The sequence below is a fragment of the Panthera onca genome, chromosome B4 (assembly GCF_046562875.1).
Source record: "Panthera onca isolate mPanOnc1 chromosome B4, mPanOnc1 haplotype 2, whole genome shotgun sequence".
Classification (NCBI taxonomy): Eukaryota; Metazoa; Chordata; class Mammalia; order Carnivora; family Felidae; genus Panthera; species Panthera onca.
The window spans coordinates 12346816-12365402 of NC_138345.1; the positions used below are offsets into that span (position 1 = coordinate 12346816).

General features: G+C 45.6%; 1 protein-coding gene across 12 annotated transcripts in view; it reads right to left on the bottom strand.

Moving 5' to 3' along the window:
* BEND7 (BEN domain containing 7) overlaps positions 1-18587 on the bottom strand; it is an 81741-nt gene that overhangs the window by 53706 nt on the left and 9448 nt on the right. For 11 of the 12 annotated variants that reach the window (XM_078450421.2, XM_078450416.2, XM_078450423.2 and 8 more), the window contains one exon: positions 1530-1832. In XM_078450421.2, the coding sequence (XP_078306547.1) occupies positions 1530-1832 (303 nt within the window). The remainder of the gene's footprint in view (positions 1-1529; positions 1833-18587) is intronic. The other variant, XM_078450424.2, reaches the window with a different exon arrangement.

Below are 18587 nucleotides of genomic sequence, written 5' to 3' on the forward strand. Positions count from 1 at the left end.
GGGGAACTTAGGTTTGTAACTTTTAACGTTAATAACATTTTCCAGAGTGAATCCACCATGCCTGCTGTGGACTGGAAAACAGAACGCCGTTCACCCACAACTTACTGATGTGGCGTTTATTTAGCCTCATACACACCTAGGGGTGTTCTGTTTCTCTTACTGTTTCTTCCACGGCAGTCAAATTAGGAGGGCCTTAGAGAATATTCCTAGTCACTCTTCTCAGTGCTGTCTTTATCATTTTTAGAGGACAAAACCAACCGTTTCCAGCTTGTTATAAATCATTTTCTAATTTTAAGGAGAACTGACTTTTCATTTTCATGGAGGAGTCTTTCAAGAGCCATGTCCCCTAACCTGGAAGCGTGCCAGCAGGTGAACCTGATCCTGGCTTATGCAATATTGAGAGAAAGAGAAGACGCCATACATCTCTTGGGGTCCCTCATCGGCAGTGTCTCGGGATGGCTTTTTATGCCTGAACTGGTTACTGCAAATTGTGTTAAAAAAAATCAAAACAATTCTCTTCTTCTTGAAGGAATAGTGAACGTGGGAGAAAAATCCTTAACTTTTCAAGGAAACTGAAAATGCAGTCTTGCTTTTTCCTTGTTCTCTTTGCGAAGACTACAGATCTGCGCATCCATACGTAATTTATGGAGCAAGTAACCGGATGGAAAGTTAACACGTCCAGAAAAATATCAATTCTTTTCCCTTAAGGGAAAAATTGCCATTTTTTTCCCTGAACAATTAGGAACTTAAATTAAGGAAATGCAACTCTAAAAGGGTAATTTTCAGCCCTAATTGAAGCAAGTCTTATGACATGGATCATCCGGTTCAGTTACTGGGATGTGAGGTTAAAGCAAAGGTATCACTAGTCACTAGGATGCTGGGACAGGTGTCTCCCACCCCCTTCTTCTGACAATGCAGAAAAGCGAATAAAGCAAGAGGATGTATTAATGACATACCATATGAACAGAAGCTTCTTTTGATGACAAAGTGAGCGCCTTCTGCCCTAATGTTTGTCTTTCATGGCAATAATATCTGTATGTTGGCAAATGATAGCTTTCACCTCTCGAGGAGCTAAAATCTCTACGAAGAAACCGTCACTTCTAATATAAAGCCTCAGTCTCTCTTATTTCTCAATTCCAGTTTTTACTCTCTTAGTGTAACTCAGCTAAGGCAGGTGACTAGGGGAGGCTTTAATGTACTGAACTCAAAAACCATGCTGAATATGTTGGGGCACCTGGGTGGCTCAGTTGGTTAAGCATCTTACTCTTGATTTTGGCTCAGGTCAAGATCCCACGGTTCATGAGATCAAGCCCTGTGTCCAGCTATTTCTGTGCTGACAGCATGGAGCCTGCTTGGGATTCTCTCTATTCCTCTTCTGCTTCTGCACGCATGTGCACATGCTCTCTCTCAAAATAAATACACTTAAAAAAAAAAAAAAACCCACGATGAATATTTAGAAATATAAAACATTTGGACAGCCCTCTCCCCGCCCCTGGCCCCGAGCATTCTCAATGTCTGATAAACCATACCGTTGGAGCTCCCAGTGGTGTGGGGCTGACTCTGGAAGGTTCTAGAGCGGGTGCCATACTGCCCTGAGAACTGCCCGCTGGAGGGTGGTAACTCATTCCACGCACCACGTGAAGAAGGGTGGAGGCTCTGGGGGGCCTCAGCAGTGGAGTTCAAACGCGGAGGCCAGACTGAATCCAAATCCTGGGGTTCTTCTTTTAATTTTTCTCCTTCCTTGCCGACACGCTGATAGATCCTCCCAGTGCTGTCATTCAGTAATCTTCTCATTCCTGTAATTTGTTTTTTAATTTCCATGCTTTCGTTTCCTAATGGAAACAGGGCCAAAGAGATCACTGTGCATGAGCAGAAAAAATAATCCACTACTAAAAAAAACCACGCCCCTTCTTTGGAAATGGGAATGATTACTGAGTCCAGATGCAAGCTTCTAGAAACTTAATCTATAAAAATTAAAGGCAAGAAAATGGCTAGCACCATTGGCAGAGGTCACACTCCAGTAAGACACTGTCAGTGGGGGCATCACCTTCAGACATGACAATGCAGGAGCACAGACACATCCAAGACATGGGAGGAGGGCTTTGTCTTTCTCTGGCTCCGACTCACGGTGGGGAGACGCCCCTGGAACTATGTCTCCCTGGACGGACCTGCCCAGACCACTGCCACCTCCACTTTGTAACTACGTGCACAAGAGAACCCCACCTCACCTTTGTTGTTGTTTTTTTTTTTCACTGTGGTTAAAAAACACGTAACATAAAATTTACCATCTTAACTGTTTTTAAGGGCACCATTCAGTTAACTCTATTTGCACTGTTGTGCAACAGACCTCCAGAACCTTTACATTAAGTAAGATTCCTTTTCCATAAGGGGATTTTTTTTTTTTTTTAACTAAGGTATCTCTGTACTGCACTAGGGGTACTTAATAAATATTATTTAAAGATAACTCTCAAATTATACAGACGTAAAATATTTTCTGTAAATAATGACATTACGGGATGTTATTGAGCTTTTTTGAACATCTTATCTTACTAAACTGTGCATCAGCTGGTATCTTCACAAAGACTGAGAAAAGGGGATTTTTTTTTTACCTCTAATCTGGGTGTTAAAATAAAAGTCTTATACCAGGATTTTTTTCCCCCCTCTAATCTGGGTGTTAAAAGCCTCTCACAGTCACTCTATTAAATGCTTGAAATTTAAACTATGATAAAAAGAAAAGGCTTTTTCTACATAGCTCCTGCAAATAAATACAGCACATTTAATATAAATGATGTTTTAATGCACTTAGCATCGTATAAGCCAGGTTTCTCTGTAGAATTAGTAACTACACAATGAATCTAGGTATTTTTGTGTTGCCCGGTTAGGTATTTAGCTAATTAATGTATGGATACATTACTGACTATAAAGAAACTTTTATATACTGTTTTGAAATAATCCCCAATTTTCAAAAAGGTAATAAAAATATTAATTCTGCCTTTGATATCCAACATGGGTGAACACAGAAATGACACAGATTTCCAAATTTACAGTATTGTTATGTGTTGGTATATGCTTGAGGAGAGGAGAGGAGAAATATTTTCATTTGTAATAAGACTCTTTTCACATCAAACACCTGTGAAAATTACAATACCGAAACACTAAGTGATACTCCAGATTTTATGGGAATGGATGACTAAGCACAATTTAAATAATGCAGAGCCAGCAAAACTTGTGACCTCCTCAGGATGTGCAGGGAGCAGGGTGTGTCTGAAGGGCTCCCGGAGGAATTCGGAAGGAAACGTACAGGCAAACTGGTGTCAGTGTCAGCACCCAAACACGTAACTTTCCTGGCCAGTGAACAGCACCATCTGGGCAAGAAGCTTCTTTCCTGTGGGGTTTTTATCCTCCATTTTCTAGAGCAGGGAAGTCGTGCACGCATCACAGGCTGCAGCACACTGATCGTAGCTGGCAATGCTGGTGGCTGCCACTCCCCTCCCTCCTGGCGCCCGGGCAAGAGCCGCGCCGACTCGGCCGCGTTCTGCCTGGGTCTTGAGTCGGTGCCAGCTTACTTCTCCACACAGACCCTGACACTTGAAGCAAAAGGGATGCTGTCTTTTCAAAGCTTCCACCTCTGCTCTGGAGACGGAGCTCTATGACGATCAAGTGCTGTCTTTAGGGGGAGAAAGAAAGTCACAGGATTCTGGAAGTTTCTAAAAGCAAATCTGCTTTGTTGCAACCTTAGTCTCTCGGTTCTGAAAATTACCAGAATGAACATTCGATTTTGAGTTTCACATACGTTCTATGTTTGTGTGGAGGACCAGAAGCTTATGCCGCAGGGTGAGTCCAGGGGAAGAGGTGAGACTTTAAAGGGTGCCTCTGGGTGTGGGCTGTCCCAGCAAACGTTTAGAAACATGTCTTCCAAAGTCAAAACAAAACCCGACCAAATGACAAATCAGGAGCTGGCAGGGCCCAAGGAGGAAATCACGGTGCTGCGAAGGAGGCCAAGGCAGACCCGACTGACCTCACTCAGGACACGGTGCACGGTGTCCTTCTAAAGCACAGAAGACAGTCAGGTGCAGAAGTCAGAGCTGTAAAAGTCAACGAGAGGACAGTGGAGAGACTGGGGAAGGTGGAGGAAGGGGTGACCTAAGAGGCTTTCAGAGGAGACGGGCTGGGCATCCCTAGAGGACAACCTGACGTGTGCAAACGGTCTCAGGGTAACCACTGGGAACTGTCCCTCCTTTGGCCAATGAAGCAGGGAGCAGCCCTGACCACCCCCCTGGGGAAGAGTCCTGAAGCCTCATTGCACCTGCAGGCGACGATGGGCTTCGGCAGAGAGAGGGGAAACGCTGCCTTGCACGTTGGGGGCGGATGGAGCAGAGGGTCAGAAATGAGACCTGAAGGCCAAACGCAGGGATGGCATAAGAAGCTGGGTGAGCGCGCCTACACTGGGATGGAGTGGGTGCCCAACACGGGCAAGCGGGACGAGCCGGTGGAGGCTCAAGCAGCGGATGCTGGTGTGGTCCAGCGGACAGGCCCGGGCTGGACTCCCCTCAGCTGGACTGACCTGCTGCTTAACAGGAGACAAGTCACCCACGGGCCCCCCGACTTTGGCCTCCTGAATCACAAAAGGAAGGTCTGAAGGGGGACGCACAGCAGCGCCGAGGGGCGATGTGGGATGTTCACAGAGTATCTGATGCCTCTGAGGTCACAAATACCCTTCTCAGAACCGGCGGGCTTCTTCCATCCTCACATGGGGCCCGCTGTTTTTTGTTCTTTTTTTTTAATTGAGGGGGTGCATGCAGTTCTTTGACTTGAAATGGTGGGAAGTGTATAAGATTGAGATTGGAAGTGTTAGTTGATGTCTACTTGTCCTTCCAGTTGGAATCAGTCAGCGTCTTTTCCATGTATAATGCCGGGGAAAGGAAGCTCCCAGGAGCCACAGGCTAGTTCCAGAGCACGATTCTATAAGGAACTGTGTGCCATTTCCTTATTTCTTTCCAAATCTATGTCTTTACTTACACTCAACTCCAAGAGGCTGAACGTTTTTAGGAAAGACAAACAAAAAGAAATCTTACTAAAAGGTAAAACAGCCTTAACTGAAATTCTTTTGAGTCTGGACAGGTCTACAACTGCAGGCTGAATTCTATCTTTGGCTAAATTTCAAGACTCTACCAGATCATGTGTCTTTACATAACACATACAGATACATGCACAATATGCACAATAATACATACAGAGTAAGTCCTCATACATGAACTCTCTTAACTTGGCCAGAACTCTCTTAACTTGTATATCCTCTTAACTAAGGATATAAAACACAGACCATCACGGTCTGGGATGATAAAAGAAAAAGATGGTAATATATAAACATATAGTGAGAGACTGTACATGAACATGTCAGGTCTATCTAGAAATGTCTTACTATGAAGATTCATGAAACAATCGTATCTTTGCCCTACAAATGTACTGGTGTCGATGTAGAGTAGGTATTCCATAAAACTGTTTTTTTAAGTTTATTTATTTTGAAAGAGTAAGTGCACTGCAGAGGGGCAGAGAGGGAGAGAGAGAGCAGGAGAGAGAGAATCCCAAGCAAGCTCCATGCTGTCAGTGCAGAACCTGGTATGGGGCTTGATCTCACAAACCATGAGATCATGACCTGAGCCAAGATCAAGAGTAGGACACTCAACTGACTGAGCCACCCCGGCCGGCGCCCCTCCATAAAACTTTCTTAAGTGAATGCAAGAAATGGCTTATCCAAACCAGAATGAATCCGGTAGAATTAAATGTAATATTAAGGTTATAAGCAAACAGCGTGTTAATAGAGTGGAGTGAAAAAGTAGAATAAAATTGCTCAACAAGCATTTAGCAAATACCTTATGGGCTCATGAGGTATAAAGATCATCCGGTACAAATTCAAAGGTAAAGGTAGCCCCTGTCCAAATGTGTCAACATTTTTTACCCAAATCCCTTTAGATCAATTGGCTGTACTGAAAAATGATCCTGATTTTTCTTGGACTGTTGGCTGACTCCAAACTGTTAACTGTGCACCCCGGGATGCCAGGGCGCAAAGTGCCCTACTATTCGATGACCCTGCTTCCTCCTATAGCTAAAGACCTTCCCTGAGGGTCCTGCTTTCCCTGTAGCCCCCGGGTGAAAGCTGGTCATTCCCCATTCCCTTGGGGCTGGGGATGGTGGCTCCCCAAAATGTCACGCTTCCGGCCCCAGGAGAAAGCTCACTGTTGTTTGGGTTGATGTCACAGAGCTCTGGCATCTTCCCCCTTCTTCCTGAACAGCAGTTCTGTGTGCCAGGAGTTCAAGTTCTCTGTGGGGAAGGACAGGTGATGGAGCTGAAATGGACACTGAGGTCATCCCATTATGGGCCACACATGCCAGGTGAAGGAAGAATAATTTTACACTGGAGATACTGGGCTATTACTCTGGGCAATTTTAGATTCATTATCTCTTTCAACACAGAGCTATCTATTAGAAAAACAATTCTGGCAAAACTGTGGTGAGCTGTGGTGTGGGGAGAGAAAACCAGTAACAGTGTCGTTGCTAAAGGCTGGGGGAAGGACTGAGGGGGTGCGGCTGGAGAGAGACACTTACGGAACTTCACCAGACAGACCTGGTGAGGGACTGGATGTGGGGCCAGGGGCGAGGGTGGTGAACAAGAAGGGTGCGTGAAAGATAAAGCCACGGTTTCTGGCTTGGGTGACTGATGGATACTAACGCCGGGCAGAGTTAGAGAAAAAGGTTGCTGCGGAGTCAGGTTATAATGAGCCTAGTTCTGACAAAGAAGATCCAGATAATAAGCAGGCAAGCGGGGCTGCAGCCCCGTGGTACATGAAGCTGACCCCAGAACCGTTCTACTACTGGCAGTAGTTGGCCCTCTGGACTGGGTAAGCCCCTGGGGATCACTAACAAGTCAGGGGCTGGAAGGACACCCTATACACAGATGCCAGATTTCCTACCAACCTAGTGTGCGAAGGGTGCAACCCACCCCCCCCCCCACACCGTCCCCTTTCAACATTAAAAGAACCCTGAGCTCATTTGTTTCTGAGCCAGCAAAGTGGGTCACCCCATCCCTCCTGGGCTCCCTACCACGGGGCAAGCGGCAGTCGCCTTGGTCAGAACTGAGTCACCTCCAACCCACCCCGCCACCCCCCCCCCCAACATCCAGTCCACCGCCAAGGTGCCACACCCGGTCACGTGCCGCAACAGGACAGAATCTTCACGAACCGAACCGAGGGGCACTTTTCCCACCGTATTCAGTACCGGTCGCCTTTCATTACAGTATCGTGTCCAGTTCTGTACTGTTTTAAAGAGGCCGTCAAGAATCTTTAGGAGATCGTGAAAAGCCAACAGGAAAGATTCAAGGGACGAGGACAGGCTACACAAGTTGGGTGTTTCACCGAGAAATAAGTTTATGGTTACTGGGTGACTGGTCTTCACCTCTACTATGGGTCGGTGTGGGGGAGGGACACAGTTCTTCATCCCAGGAGACTGGGCAACACATGGTCTTAAAGGACCCCCGCAGTCAGTCCGGAAACACCAACAACACAGCAGAGCAGCGTCCGAGAACACGTGCCCCGGCAGTGACAAGAATACTTTTCTCTCTGGGATGACGAAAAAGTTCTGGAAACAGTGGTGGTGGTTGCACGGCATTGAATATACTTACAAAGAAGAATGCTTTAAACAATGCTTTGCGTTTTTCAGGTAACGACATGTTAAAGTAGGAAAAAGTTGAGGGCATCGGTTGAGAAATACTAAGGGGGTCAGGCTTTGTACTAGACAGTCTAAACATCTCCTCTCAAATCCTAGTAGAAGCAGCACGCAGCCATGTGGTAGAAAAGACGCGCCCACCGCCGGCAAGATGACGGCGGTGACAGAAAGAAAAGAGCAGGAAGTGGGGACAGGGTCCTTCCCGCCAGCACTACAGCTCTCGACGAACGGGGCTCAGAGTGAAGGAATGTGAAGCAGACTCTGTGCTCTGAGGCCTGAGGTTGGCACCCTCCTCCCAAGGCCATACTGACGTGCAGATGCTATCAAGGTCCCACCTGGCCACCCTCAGGGACAAGAGCCATGTTTACAAGGGACACGCAAGGCTGAGATTCTAACTCAGCAAAAATGGTCTGAAAATGCATTAGTTTATAGAACAGAGCACTGGTTTCCAAGGGCGTCCTTTTCTCTAATGCAACCTTCAGCGAAACCCTAATAAATAAAGCAGGGCAAAGCGTGTGGAGGAGAGTGTGCCAGAACCCACATTCCTGAGCCAGTCCCTGGAGTGCATTCAGGAACTCCAAGGGCAGCACACAACATATTCTAAATGCCACCGAGATGGAAAGAGGCAAAGAGTGGCTACGGAATCATGTAACTGGTTGAATCAAATACTATGATAAGAAGTATCTCAACTGTGCACATGTTGGCACAGGTTCGAGGACCCTGTTAAACTGGAAGTTACAGGTGGAAAATAATTTAGCAGCTCAGTGTATACACAGCATTCTCATTTAAAGGGCAACTGAGTTCCTTTCAAGTCTGTTTAGATAACATCAGGTTCATTCATCCATTCAATAAATATTTATTGTACTACTGAATATGAGACACTGTGTGCGTAAAAAGAGGAAGAGAAGTATAAGCTACAGTCTCTCCCCTTGAGGAGTGCACAGTCCAGCAGTGGAGACATAGGACTGTACGGGCAGTTCTAAGGGTATGATGTCCCTCTGCTGATGAATGGCAGGCTTACCCAGTGCAAACACCTGCTGCCAGGGTGGGAGGCTGGAGCTCTTTCTGTCCAAGGCTGAGCATGTGAGGCCAGGACAAGCACCAAGAGAGAATGCCATGGATCTGAGCTGGACAATAGGCCTTCAAAGCAAAAAGAGCTCGAGACGCCTATTAAAGGCCAAACGAGCAAAGACACACCAGGAAATGAATCAAGGACTCGAGATTCAAAATGGGCCATAAAAAAGAATGAGATCGTGCTGTTGGCATCAACACGGATGGACCCAGAGGGTATCATGGTAAGTGAAAGAAGTCAGAGAAAGATAGATAGCACATGATTTCACTTCTATGTGGGACACATATAACACAAACAAAACTGAAACACACTCTTAAACACACAGAACTGGTGGTTGCCAGAGAGGAGGGGAGTTGGGAGACACAGGTAAAGGGGATTAAGAGGTACAAACATCCAGGGGCACCTGGGTGGCTCAGTCAGTTAAGCGTCTGGACTTTGGCTCAGGTCATGATCCCTCCGCTGGCGAGTTCGAGCCCTGCATCGCAGAGCCCGCTTTGGAGCCTCCTCTCTCTGCCCCTCCCCCACTCTCTCTGTCTTTGTCTCTCTCTCAAAAATAAATCAACATAACAAAAGAGGTACAACCGTCCGGTCATGAAAGTACAGCCTAGGGAATAGAGTCAATAATACTGTCGGGTGACAGATGGGGACTACGCTTACCAGGGTGAACCCTGAGTCATGTACCCAGTTGTCAGCTCGCTATGGTGGTACACCTGAAACTAACATAATGTTTATGTCAACCATACTTCAAAAAAACAGAATCCATTGGAAAGCTGTAAAAAATGGGCTGTCAAGCTGCTTCTCAAAGGTGTCCTCAGAGAACACCTACAAGGAGAATAAACACCTACAAGCAGTTTGAGGGCAAAGTCCCCAAGGGAACAATCTTCTTTGATGTCTTCATGTTTTACCTTAAAAAATAAATGCCAGTGTTATACTTTGCTCTCCACCCACCAAGATGTGCAGATTCCCGCAGCCCGTGGAACACCACCGGGTCCCAGTTACGGTCTGAAGTTGAAAATGCACTGGCCAGCGGGAGGAGCGGCTGGCCCATTACAGAAGGCAAAGGGCTTAGCTTTTTCAGTCAGGCTTTTGAATGGTCCCAGCTACACTTTCTAGGAGTACATCTATAGTGTCTGTGACTGAACTGACAAAACAGACAAAATCAAGAGGATGTGTGATAAATGCCTTGGATGTTGTGTAAATGACAAGTGTTCAGGAATTGGGAGGAAGAGATTTTTTTAATGTTTATTTCTTTCAGAGAGAGAGAGAGAGAATATGAATCTCAAGCAGGTTCCACAACATCATCCCAGAGCCCTATGTGGGGCTTGAACTCAGAGACTGCAAAATCATGACCTGAGCCAAAATCAAGAGTCAGACACTTAGCTGACTGAGCCACCCAGGTGCCCTGAAAGGAAGAGATCATTTTAAACTGAGAGGATTATGGCCAGTTTCACGAAGACGGTGAGATGTGAGGTGGTCAGTTAAAGATGACCAGCATTTCCACGGGCACTTTTGGGAAGAGAAAAGAGTTGGAAAAGCATTGAACCAAGTCTAAAGGCAGAGAAAAACACAATGGGCAATGGTAAATAAGCTAACTTGGAGCTAAGGCACTGAGTGGGTAGAGTGAACAACAGAAGGGCCTTGGATGCTTTTACTTTATCCTGCAAATGACAGGAAGTCAACAAAGGTTTTCCATGAAACGGTGATATGTAACAAAGCTGAAGTTCCTCGACCAATTCAAAGAGTGGGCCTGCTTCTTTCTCCCCGAATGTTCCTATATCACGGAAAATAAAATTTTATAATAAATATAACGTGGCTGCCCAACTGAATATTCCTTGGATAAGTAATTCTAGCCATCATGAAGTGAGTAGGTCAGAAGCCACCACTCTAAGCAATGTTCAAGAGTAACTGAGCCAAAGAGTTAAAATCCCAAATACAAGGGAGAGGTCTTGTGAATCAACGAGGAAGACAAATACTAAGAATAAAAAACAAGGCAAAGGACACGAACATGTAATTCACAAGAGAAATAGTTTAAATTCCTTTATCTCCATAATTATTAGTATAATGGAAATTAAATACTGCGAAATTATTTGTCTATTAATTTGGCAAAGGCTATAGATTCATAAAACCCATTTTTTTGGTGAAGGGATAGAGTTACAGTCACTCTCATATGCTGTTGGTAGGGACCTTTTTCTGGAGGGAAGTTCAGCAATTCAGCTTCCAGGAATTTATCCTACAGAGACATCCCAACAAGTACCAAGGACACAAGTACAAGGCTATTCACTGCAGCAGCATCCTACTGGTGAAACGCTGGGAACAGTCCAAACATTTATCAATGGAGTACTAGATAAATGAATCATGGCATGTTGGTATAATGAAATTATGGTGTATGTTTACGTATCTATAAAGAATGAAATGACCCTTTTATAGTCATTTAGAGGTTACTTGCCAGACAAACCGTAAACTCATGATGGCTGACATCACAGTGACTTCCTTCACTACTTTACAACTAGGGTCTACTGCCTGCCTCAAACTAGCCACTCGATTCTTGTGGAATAAATGGGGACTCAGTTATGTAAAAAAGTTACAAAGCCTTATATTACATAGCACGATCCCATATTTCTTTCATTGTAATACACACACACACACACCCCTCTATTGTTAACAATGGTTGTTACTGGAGAGTATGAAAGGGACAGGATGCTTTCCTTTTTACTTTATACCTCATTTGCACCTTTATAAATTTTAACTTTAAGAGTGGTTCTGAGGGGCAACTGGGCGGCGTAGTCCGTTAAGCGTCTGCCTCTTGATTTCAGCTCAGGACACGGTCTCACGATTGTGAGATGGAGCCCCTCGCTGGGTTCTGTGCTGGGGGTGGAGCCTGCTTGGAATTCTCTCTCTCTCTCTCTCTCTCTCTCTCCCTCCCTCCCTCTCTCTGCCCCTCCCCTGCGTTCGCTCATGCTCTCTCTCTCTCTCTCAAAAAATAAATAAATAAAACTTAAAAAAAAAAAACAACAAAAAAAAATTATTTTTTTTTTTTGGAAGAAAAAGATGACCTAAAAGAATTATGTACAATGTTCTCCCCGTGGCACTGGACGCAAAAACATCTTCTGTAATGTCACCCAGGAAAGACGAAGTTGGACGGGAACGAGTGATAGATAGGTGGCTAGGGAGAGCAGTGACAGCAAGTCAAAGGAAAGACGGTGCTGGGTGTGGTCTGTTTTGCAACCCTTGGTGTACAGGCCTAAGATTACCTTCTGTTGAAGCTCATAGAAGCCGTGCATTTTTTGTTTTTATTATTTTATTTATTTTTTATGTTTTTATTCTTTATTTATTTATTTAAGTAATCTCTATACCCGACGCGGGGTTCCAGCTCATGAGCCCCGAGATCAACAGTCCCGTGCTCTTCCGTCTGAGCCAGCCAGGCACCCCAAGCCGTGTGTTTTTTTAAAAAAGTAATCTGGCAGCAGGCAGGGGTAAAAGTGTTACAGCCACCATTTACAGAGCACTCACTATGTACCAGGCCCTCTGGCAAACGCTCTGCCAATTTTTAATCCTGATAACAAACTAAGAGGTTCAAATGCTGCTGAACACATTCCCCCCAGGAGGAAACAGGGACTTTGAGACTGGAGAGTTACACCAGGTGGGTCAGGCTCCAAGGTCCTCGAGCTACTCTCCGGAGGCGCTCAAGGAACGGGCTGACGGGCAGGACGGAGGCCATTCACACAACAGTCCAGCTGCGTGGTATCCAGGAAGCGGTCAGGACACACACTCCGTGCTGTCTGAACCAGCTGGCATCTTAACCACCCAGCTATGTTAACACACGTGGTAGAAACAGTGAAATCACGGCCCCAAACGATCCGCGGATTCCAACTTAGTTGCGCTGTTTCTAACTAATAAGGCTCAGATATTTCCTTTTACTTTGGCAGCATGGTTCACGTGAATCCTGTTAGTTCTACCAAAGCCACATATCAACACTTAGAAGACATGAAGTAAGAATTTATTTACGTTCATGATTCTGTGAAACACATAGCAAAAGTCTTCGAATGCCGGTAATTCACATAGGTAAAATACAAGACTGTAGGTTAAGAGCAGCTCCCATATGCCTCTGGTAGTATAACCAACGTCTTGTCTTCATTCAGTAAGAGAGAAAATGTTCATAACTCACTGCCTGGAAAGAGACGATCCTTCTCGTTATAACTTGAAATGCTGACCCTCTGCTCTCCTGCACAGAAAACTTCTAGAAGAATGCTATACAGAGGTGCAAATCTCCCCTAACTGAGCTGTTAATTTGCATATCTACATCTTGGATCAGCTAAGTATGAACTTGATTAAGTACTCGCTGTATTACATTTCTTCAGCCATTTAAAATTTTTAAATTTTCCAAGTTAAGGGCGCCTGGGTGGCTCAGGTGGTTGAGCGTCGACTCTTGATTTCGGCTCAGGTCATGATCTCATGGTTCGTGGGATCGAGCCCCATGTCAGGGATTGGGATTCTCTCTGTCTGTCTCTCTCTCTCTCTCTGCCCCTCCCCTATTCGTGCTCTCTCTCTCTCAAAATAAATACATTTAAAAATATATTCCAAGTTAAATATACATGCCATTGTACGGTTTCATCTTCAATGTAAATAGTGTTACTGACAATGAAGAATGGGTCACATTCATAGCACCTTTTTCTTCCAAGGATTTCAGGGAACTCTGATAACTCTGGGTCCAAAAGCACTTAGAGACTGGCAGTCTTTCCTGAGTCAGACTAAAGACAACTCTCTAGGGGTAAGACAAACGCAGCTTAGGTCAATGGGTTCCAAACTTTTTTGACCATAGTTCACAGCAAGAAATATATTTTTCATGACGATTTCACACACACACACACACACACACACATACACACACACACACGTATACTACATATATAACTAAAAAGTTTCACGAATTTATCCTTCCTGCATGCAATGCATTCTGACATTTTCTTTTCCACTCTGTCTTTGTTATTATCATTATTACCACTATTGCTCATGCGGGTGACAATCTGCTAAATTGATCTCCTGACCCATTTACAGGTCACAACCACTGGTGTGAAAAGCACTGCCTTAAATGTCGAACGTTTTCAGGATGCTGCCCGAACAGCCTTCTCACTCCCCACACACCTTCTGGGTCCCCCGATCCTCTCTCCTGGCCCCAGTGACCATCTGTATGTGAGGACTCCAGCCCTGATCCCACTTCAGGGCTCCAGACCCACATACCCAATAGCCCCACTTGCGCGTTTCAAAAGCAACCTTAGTATCATGCCCCCAAACTGTATTTAATGATGACCATCCCTGAGCCTCACTAACAGCATCCACCCTGCTGTACAAGCCAGAAAGTTGGGGCTCCTCTCTCTCCTCGCCCTCCCAAAGCCAATTAATCATACAGTCCTGATTATTGTGACTTCCAAATCACTTCTGAACCCTCTCATTTCTCTCCACACCCACCGCCCGCCCCCTGCTTCCATTATCACTTGATGGGGCTACTGCCAAAAGCCTCCAGTGTTGCGCCCCTCCCTCCAAACCCTCTTCACCCCGAAGCCAGGGCGATCTCCAAACACACAAACCTCATCACGTGACACAGCTCCGTGGAATGCCAACCACCTCCGATGCAGCCCGGCTCTGCATCTGGCCTTCCTTGCCCACTTCTCCACCTTATCCCTTGCCATGTTCCCTACTCCCCCCACCCCCCTTATTCTAAACTGGTGGCTCTTGGGTGTGGCTGCATGCACATTAGACAACTTTCTAAAAGGACCAGTGCCCAGGCCTCACTTCAGGACAATTAAATACCAACCCAGCTGGTGGGTGTAATGGAAAGCCAGAGGCCCTCTGCTTTAGCTGGAAGGAAAGTCTGGAAGCACTCACTTCCTGGCCTTCATACCTCCTCAGCCCCATCTCCTACTGAAATGTCATCTCCTCAAGGATCATAGTCTCTAACCCCCCCGGGCCTGGTGAGGCCCCTCTTTATGTTCCCATAGAACCCTTCATCCCCCTGGTCGCTACCTCCTGAGCTTTAAAATCTCTTAGCCTGGCCCTAATGGCTACTCGATAAAGACCTACAAAACAAATACAAGAATTCAGTAAATTCTAAGCATCAGTTATGCCAAGAAGTTGGGATAGGCTGAAAAAACACTACAGTTGAGGAAGGCTGAAAAAACACTACTGACGATGGGTAAGACGTAAACCAAATCTGTGACATCCTGGAAAGAGATTCTCGTTTCCATGGTGTAGGGCTGGCAAACAGAGGCAAACACTTGGTGCCTAAATTCAATCGTGCCTTCTTCTGAAAGCTCTCCCAAAGGCACATATCTCATCCTCATCGTCTTCCTAGCTCACCAGAGATGACAGACAGCGACTCATTTCCCCCATTTAGCAAAGGATGAGAGTAAGTTGCTTGCCCACATGACCAAAGTAGACCAGAGGAAGACGAATCAGCTCTGGGCCCATCTGTGTTGCTCAAGGCCCCAGGCTCTCTCCTGTAGAGTGGTTAAGGCAAACACACCTGCAACAACTACTTTCCAACCGTATTTCACACAAGGCTTATTAAGGGACCCATTAAAGTCTTGCTAGTAATTGAAAAAATTATATATGTGCAATGAGAATGAGTTAACGTTAACGGAAGAACCTTAACTTTTGCATCTCCTGACTTTTTAACTTTTAGCTTGTACCTTAACCTTGCATTTTTGTGGGGTTCTTTACATTTTCTCTGGAGGTGTAAAGTCATATTTGAGATATAATTCCATTAGCCATACAAGCAACTTCAGAGGCTATTATGTGGCATCAACTTTTTCTGTAAAAATAAATTGTTAAGGATATTATTCCTGGAACAGAATAAATTCTTGGAATTACTGAGTAACTTATGTACCGTACCACTGTTCCAAGAACACATTACTTATTTTATCATGACAAAGTAAAGTTATTAATCTTCCGGCTTCCATTTCAACAATGAGAAATGCCGTGAGATGTACAGACACCTGCATTACATTTCAGTTCAACTTTATATCATCCATAAACATCTCTGTGTTGGACACCTCATCCAAACAAATGCTCACAGAACACTCCATGTACCATTCGATTTTATGAAACTATAAAAGTTCCTTGCTGTTAATTACAGAGACAAATGTCTCATCACACATTTGGTTACCAGATCGCATAATTAGTTTTCTCCATTAACCTTTCAGATATAAAATTTGATTTCTGAGTAAAAAAAACATTGTAAAACCCTTGCAGTTCAAATGGTATAGTATATTTGTACGTGCTTGAAAAAAAATGCAAAACTAAGAAAACAATTTTATGGATTCTTATTTACAAGGATACTCATTGTCTGCAATGCTGAAAGGAAATCTGTCTAAACTTCTTAATGATTTTAAAATATATGATCGAGTATGCATGTAAGAAGCTGTCCTTTGCATAGAAAGGAGGCTCAGGAACCTGGCCGTGAATGGATGTGCTCGCTCTGGGTATGGTGATGTGGCTGGCTGGGTCCACCCCAGCCCCTCGTTTCTGCCCCTTCACAAGGGCATCTGGGAGACAGCTGGGGAGGGAAGGGCGTCCAGCCTATAGCAATGCAATCGTTTTTCTCGGCTCAAAGCTAACTGACCCCACAACTGTGGACTGCAGAAGACGATGCTGTAACTCACATGTGTAGGGGGCATTTCTGATGGTCACAATGGCTGGGTGGGGGGGTTGCTCCTGACATCCATGTACATTTGTGCCGCCCACACTCAGACCTCTTGTAACATGTGGGACAGTCCTGCACAAGAAGACGGTCTCCCCTCAACAGACTGTCCCGCTCACATCAGATGATAACTACATTTTTAACATGTTCCAAACATGGGACTCCTTCATTTATTCAGAAATCGTTGTTGTGAATCTACTCCGTGTCAGGTACCGGGCACCAGGAACATGGTGAATGGAGCCTTGCCTGCAGGAATTCAAGATGAGACTTGAGCAATGAAGGCTCAAACAGCCCGGGTGGCAAACACTGTTCCCGGCAGAGCCCAGAAGGGCAGACGCCAGGCCCATGTGCGGCCGTATCCAGAGATGCCCGCACAGCGCGGTGTTATATGCAAGGCCCTGGAGGCCAGGGGCTGGAATACACACAAAGGCACAGTGGTGCATCCTCTTTTGGGGTTAAACTTGAAGAGGGGGACCTGCCATTAACCTAATAAAAAAGAAAAAAAAACAAATGAAAAATATAGCTTCGATAGTCAGTGCTGACAAATTTTATGCCTGGTATGTGAGGTCCAGTTAGGTACGAAGAAGATTGTGTAAATGTTCACCCTTTGAAGCCAGGGCAGGACTCAGAGGTAAAAGAGTTGGGTAATAAAGTTTCAAAATGGCTGATTCCACCACTTTATTTATTTCTTTAAAAAAAAATTTTTTTTAGTGTTTATTTTTGAGAGAGAGAGAGAGAGAGAGAGACAGAGCATGAGTGGGAGAGAGGCAGAGAGAGAGGGAGACACAGAATCCGAAGCAGGCTCCAGGCTCTGAGCTGTCAGCACAGAGCCCGACGTGGGGCTCAAACTCAGAGACTACAAGATCATGACCTGAGCCGAAGTCGGACACTCAACCGAGTGAGCCACCCAGGCGCCCCCACTTTATTTTGAATTTAAAGTGGACATCTTATTCACTCCCTGAGCATGTACTTATGTGACCATCGTGGGGCTGGGCAGTGGGGACACAGAGATGATTCTCAGGGAGTTTACACCCCAGTGCAGAGAGAGAGAGAGAGAGAGAGAGAGAAAAGCAAACTGGCTTTGCTGTGATAGCACCCAGCCCTGGATGCTGTGGAAGGAGAGGTGAGGGGAATCAGGGAAGGCTGCCTGGAGGAAGCTGCATCCACTTGGGAGTCTTCAGGGATAAGAGAGAGCCACGGACAGAAGAGGGAGGATGGTCCAAGTGTGAAATTCCAAGCAGAGGAGGTGGTATGTGCAGCCACCCGGGTGACTAAGCGCCTGGCCTCAAAGGCAAGGACAGAATCCTGCTGCACGGACGAAAGTGGTGTGGCGTGGCCGAAGCCTGGGAGGTGGAAGGAAAGCCTCAGCCGCGAGCCCCAAGGAGGCAGGTGGCAGTTCGTGCAAAGTCTCATCCGTCAGGCCTAGGAGTCTCAGTCCTAACTAGGAAGCCACAGACGGTGAAGAGGTTCAGGCAGGCAGGCCCTGGAGCCGCACGGGGCCCCTGGGCGAATCCCTGACGGCGTGGGCGTCTGCTCCCTCCTGGCCCACCACCCCCTGCTTCTGCACGCACATTCCAGTCTAGGTGGCGTTCTCTCCAGTAATCTGTGACTTGTAAGAATAACAGAGTTGCTTTGTAAATGTCCTAGGTCTATTTTTAACTTGGAGATGCAAAACACACTGTTCCAAAATCTTTATTTTATCTTATAGATAGCCATGTTATTCTCTTCCAAAAGTAAAAATCCATATTCCCATGGGAACCAGAGAGGCTAAATTGTTAATACATCTCCTTAGAGTCTGTCCTTCGTGGAGGGTTTTTTGTTTTGTGTGTCTTTTTTTTTTTTTTAATGATTTGGTCATGATCAGAGTAGGAACAGCAAACCATCAAAACGTATCACGCATTTCGCTCACTCATGAACCACACCAAGTCTTGATGGGAAACGGAAAGAGGCAACTTTTTCTCAAGACACGGGCCTAGGGGAGCAGGCCCGGCTTGAGTGTTCCCTCATAGCGGGACAAGCCTGTTGCTGAATGCACAGCTTGCTATTTTTCTGAAACTTAGGTCGGTAAACTTGCTTCCCACAGAGCTGGACAACCAG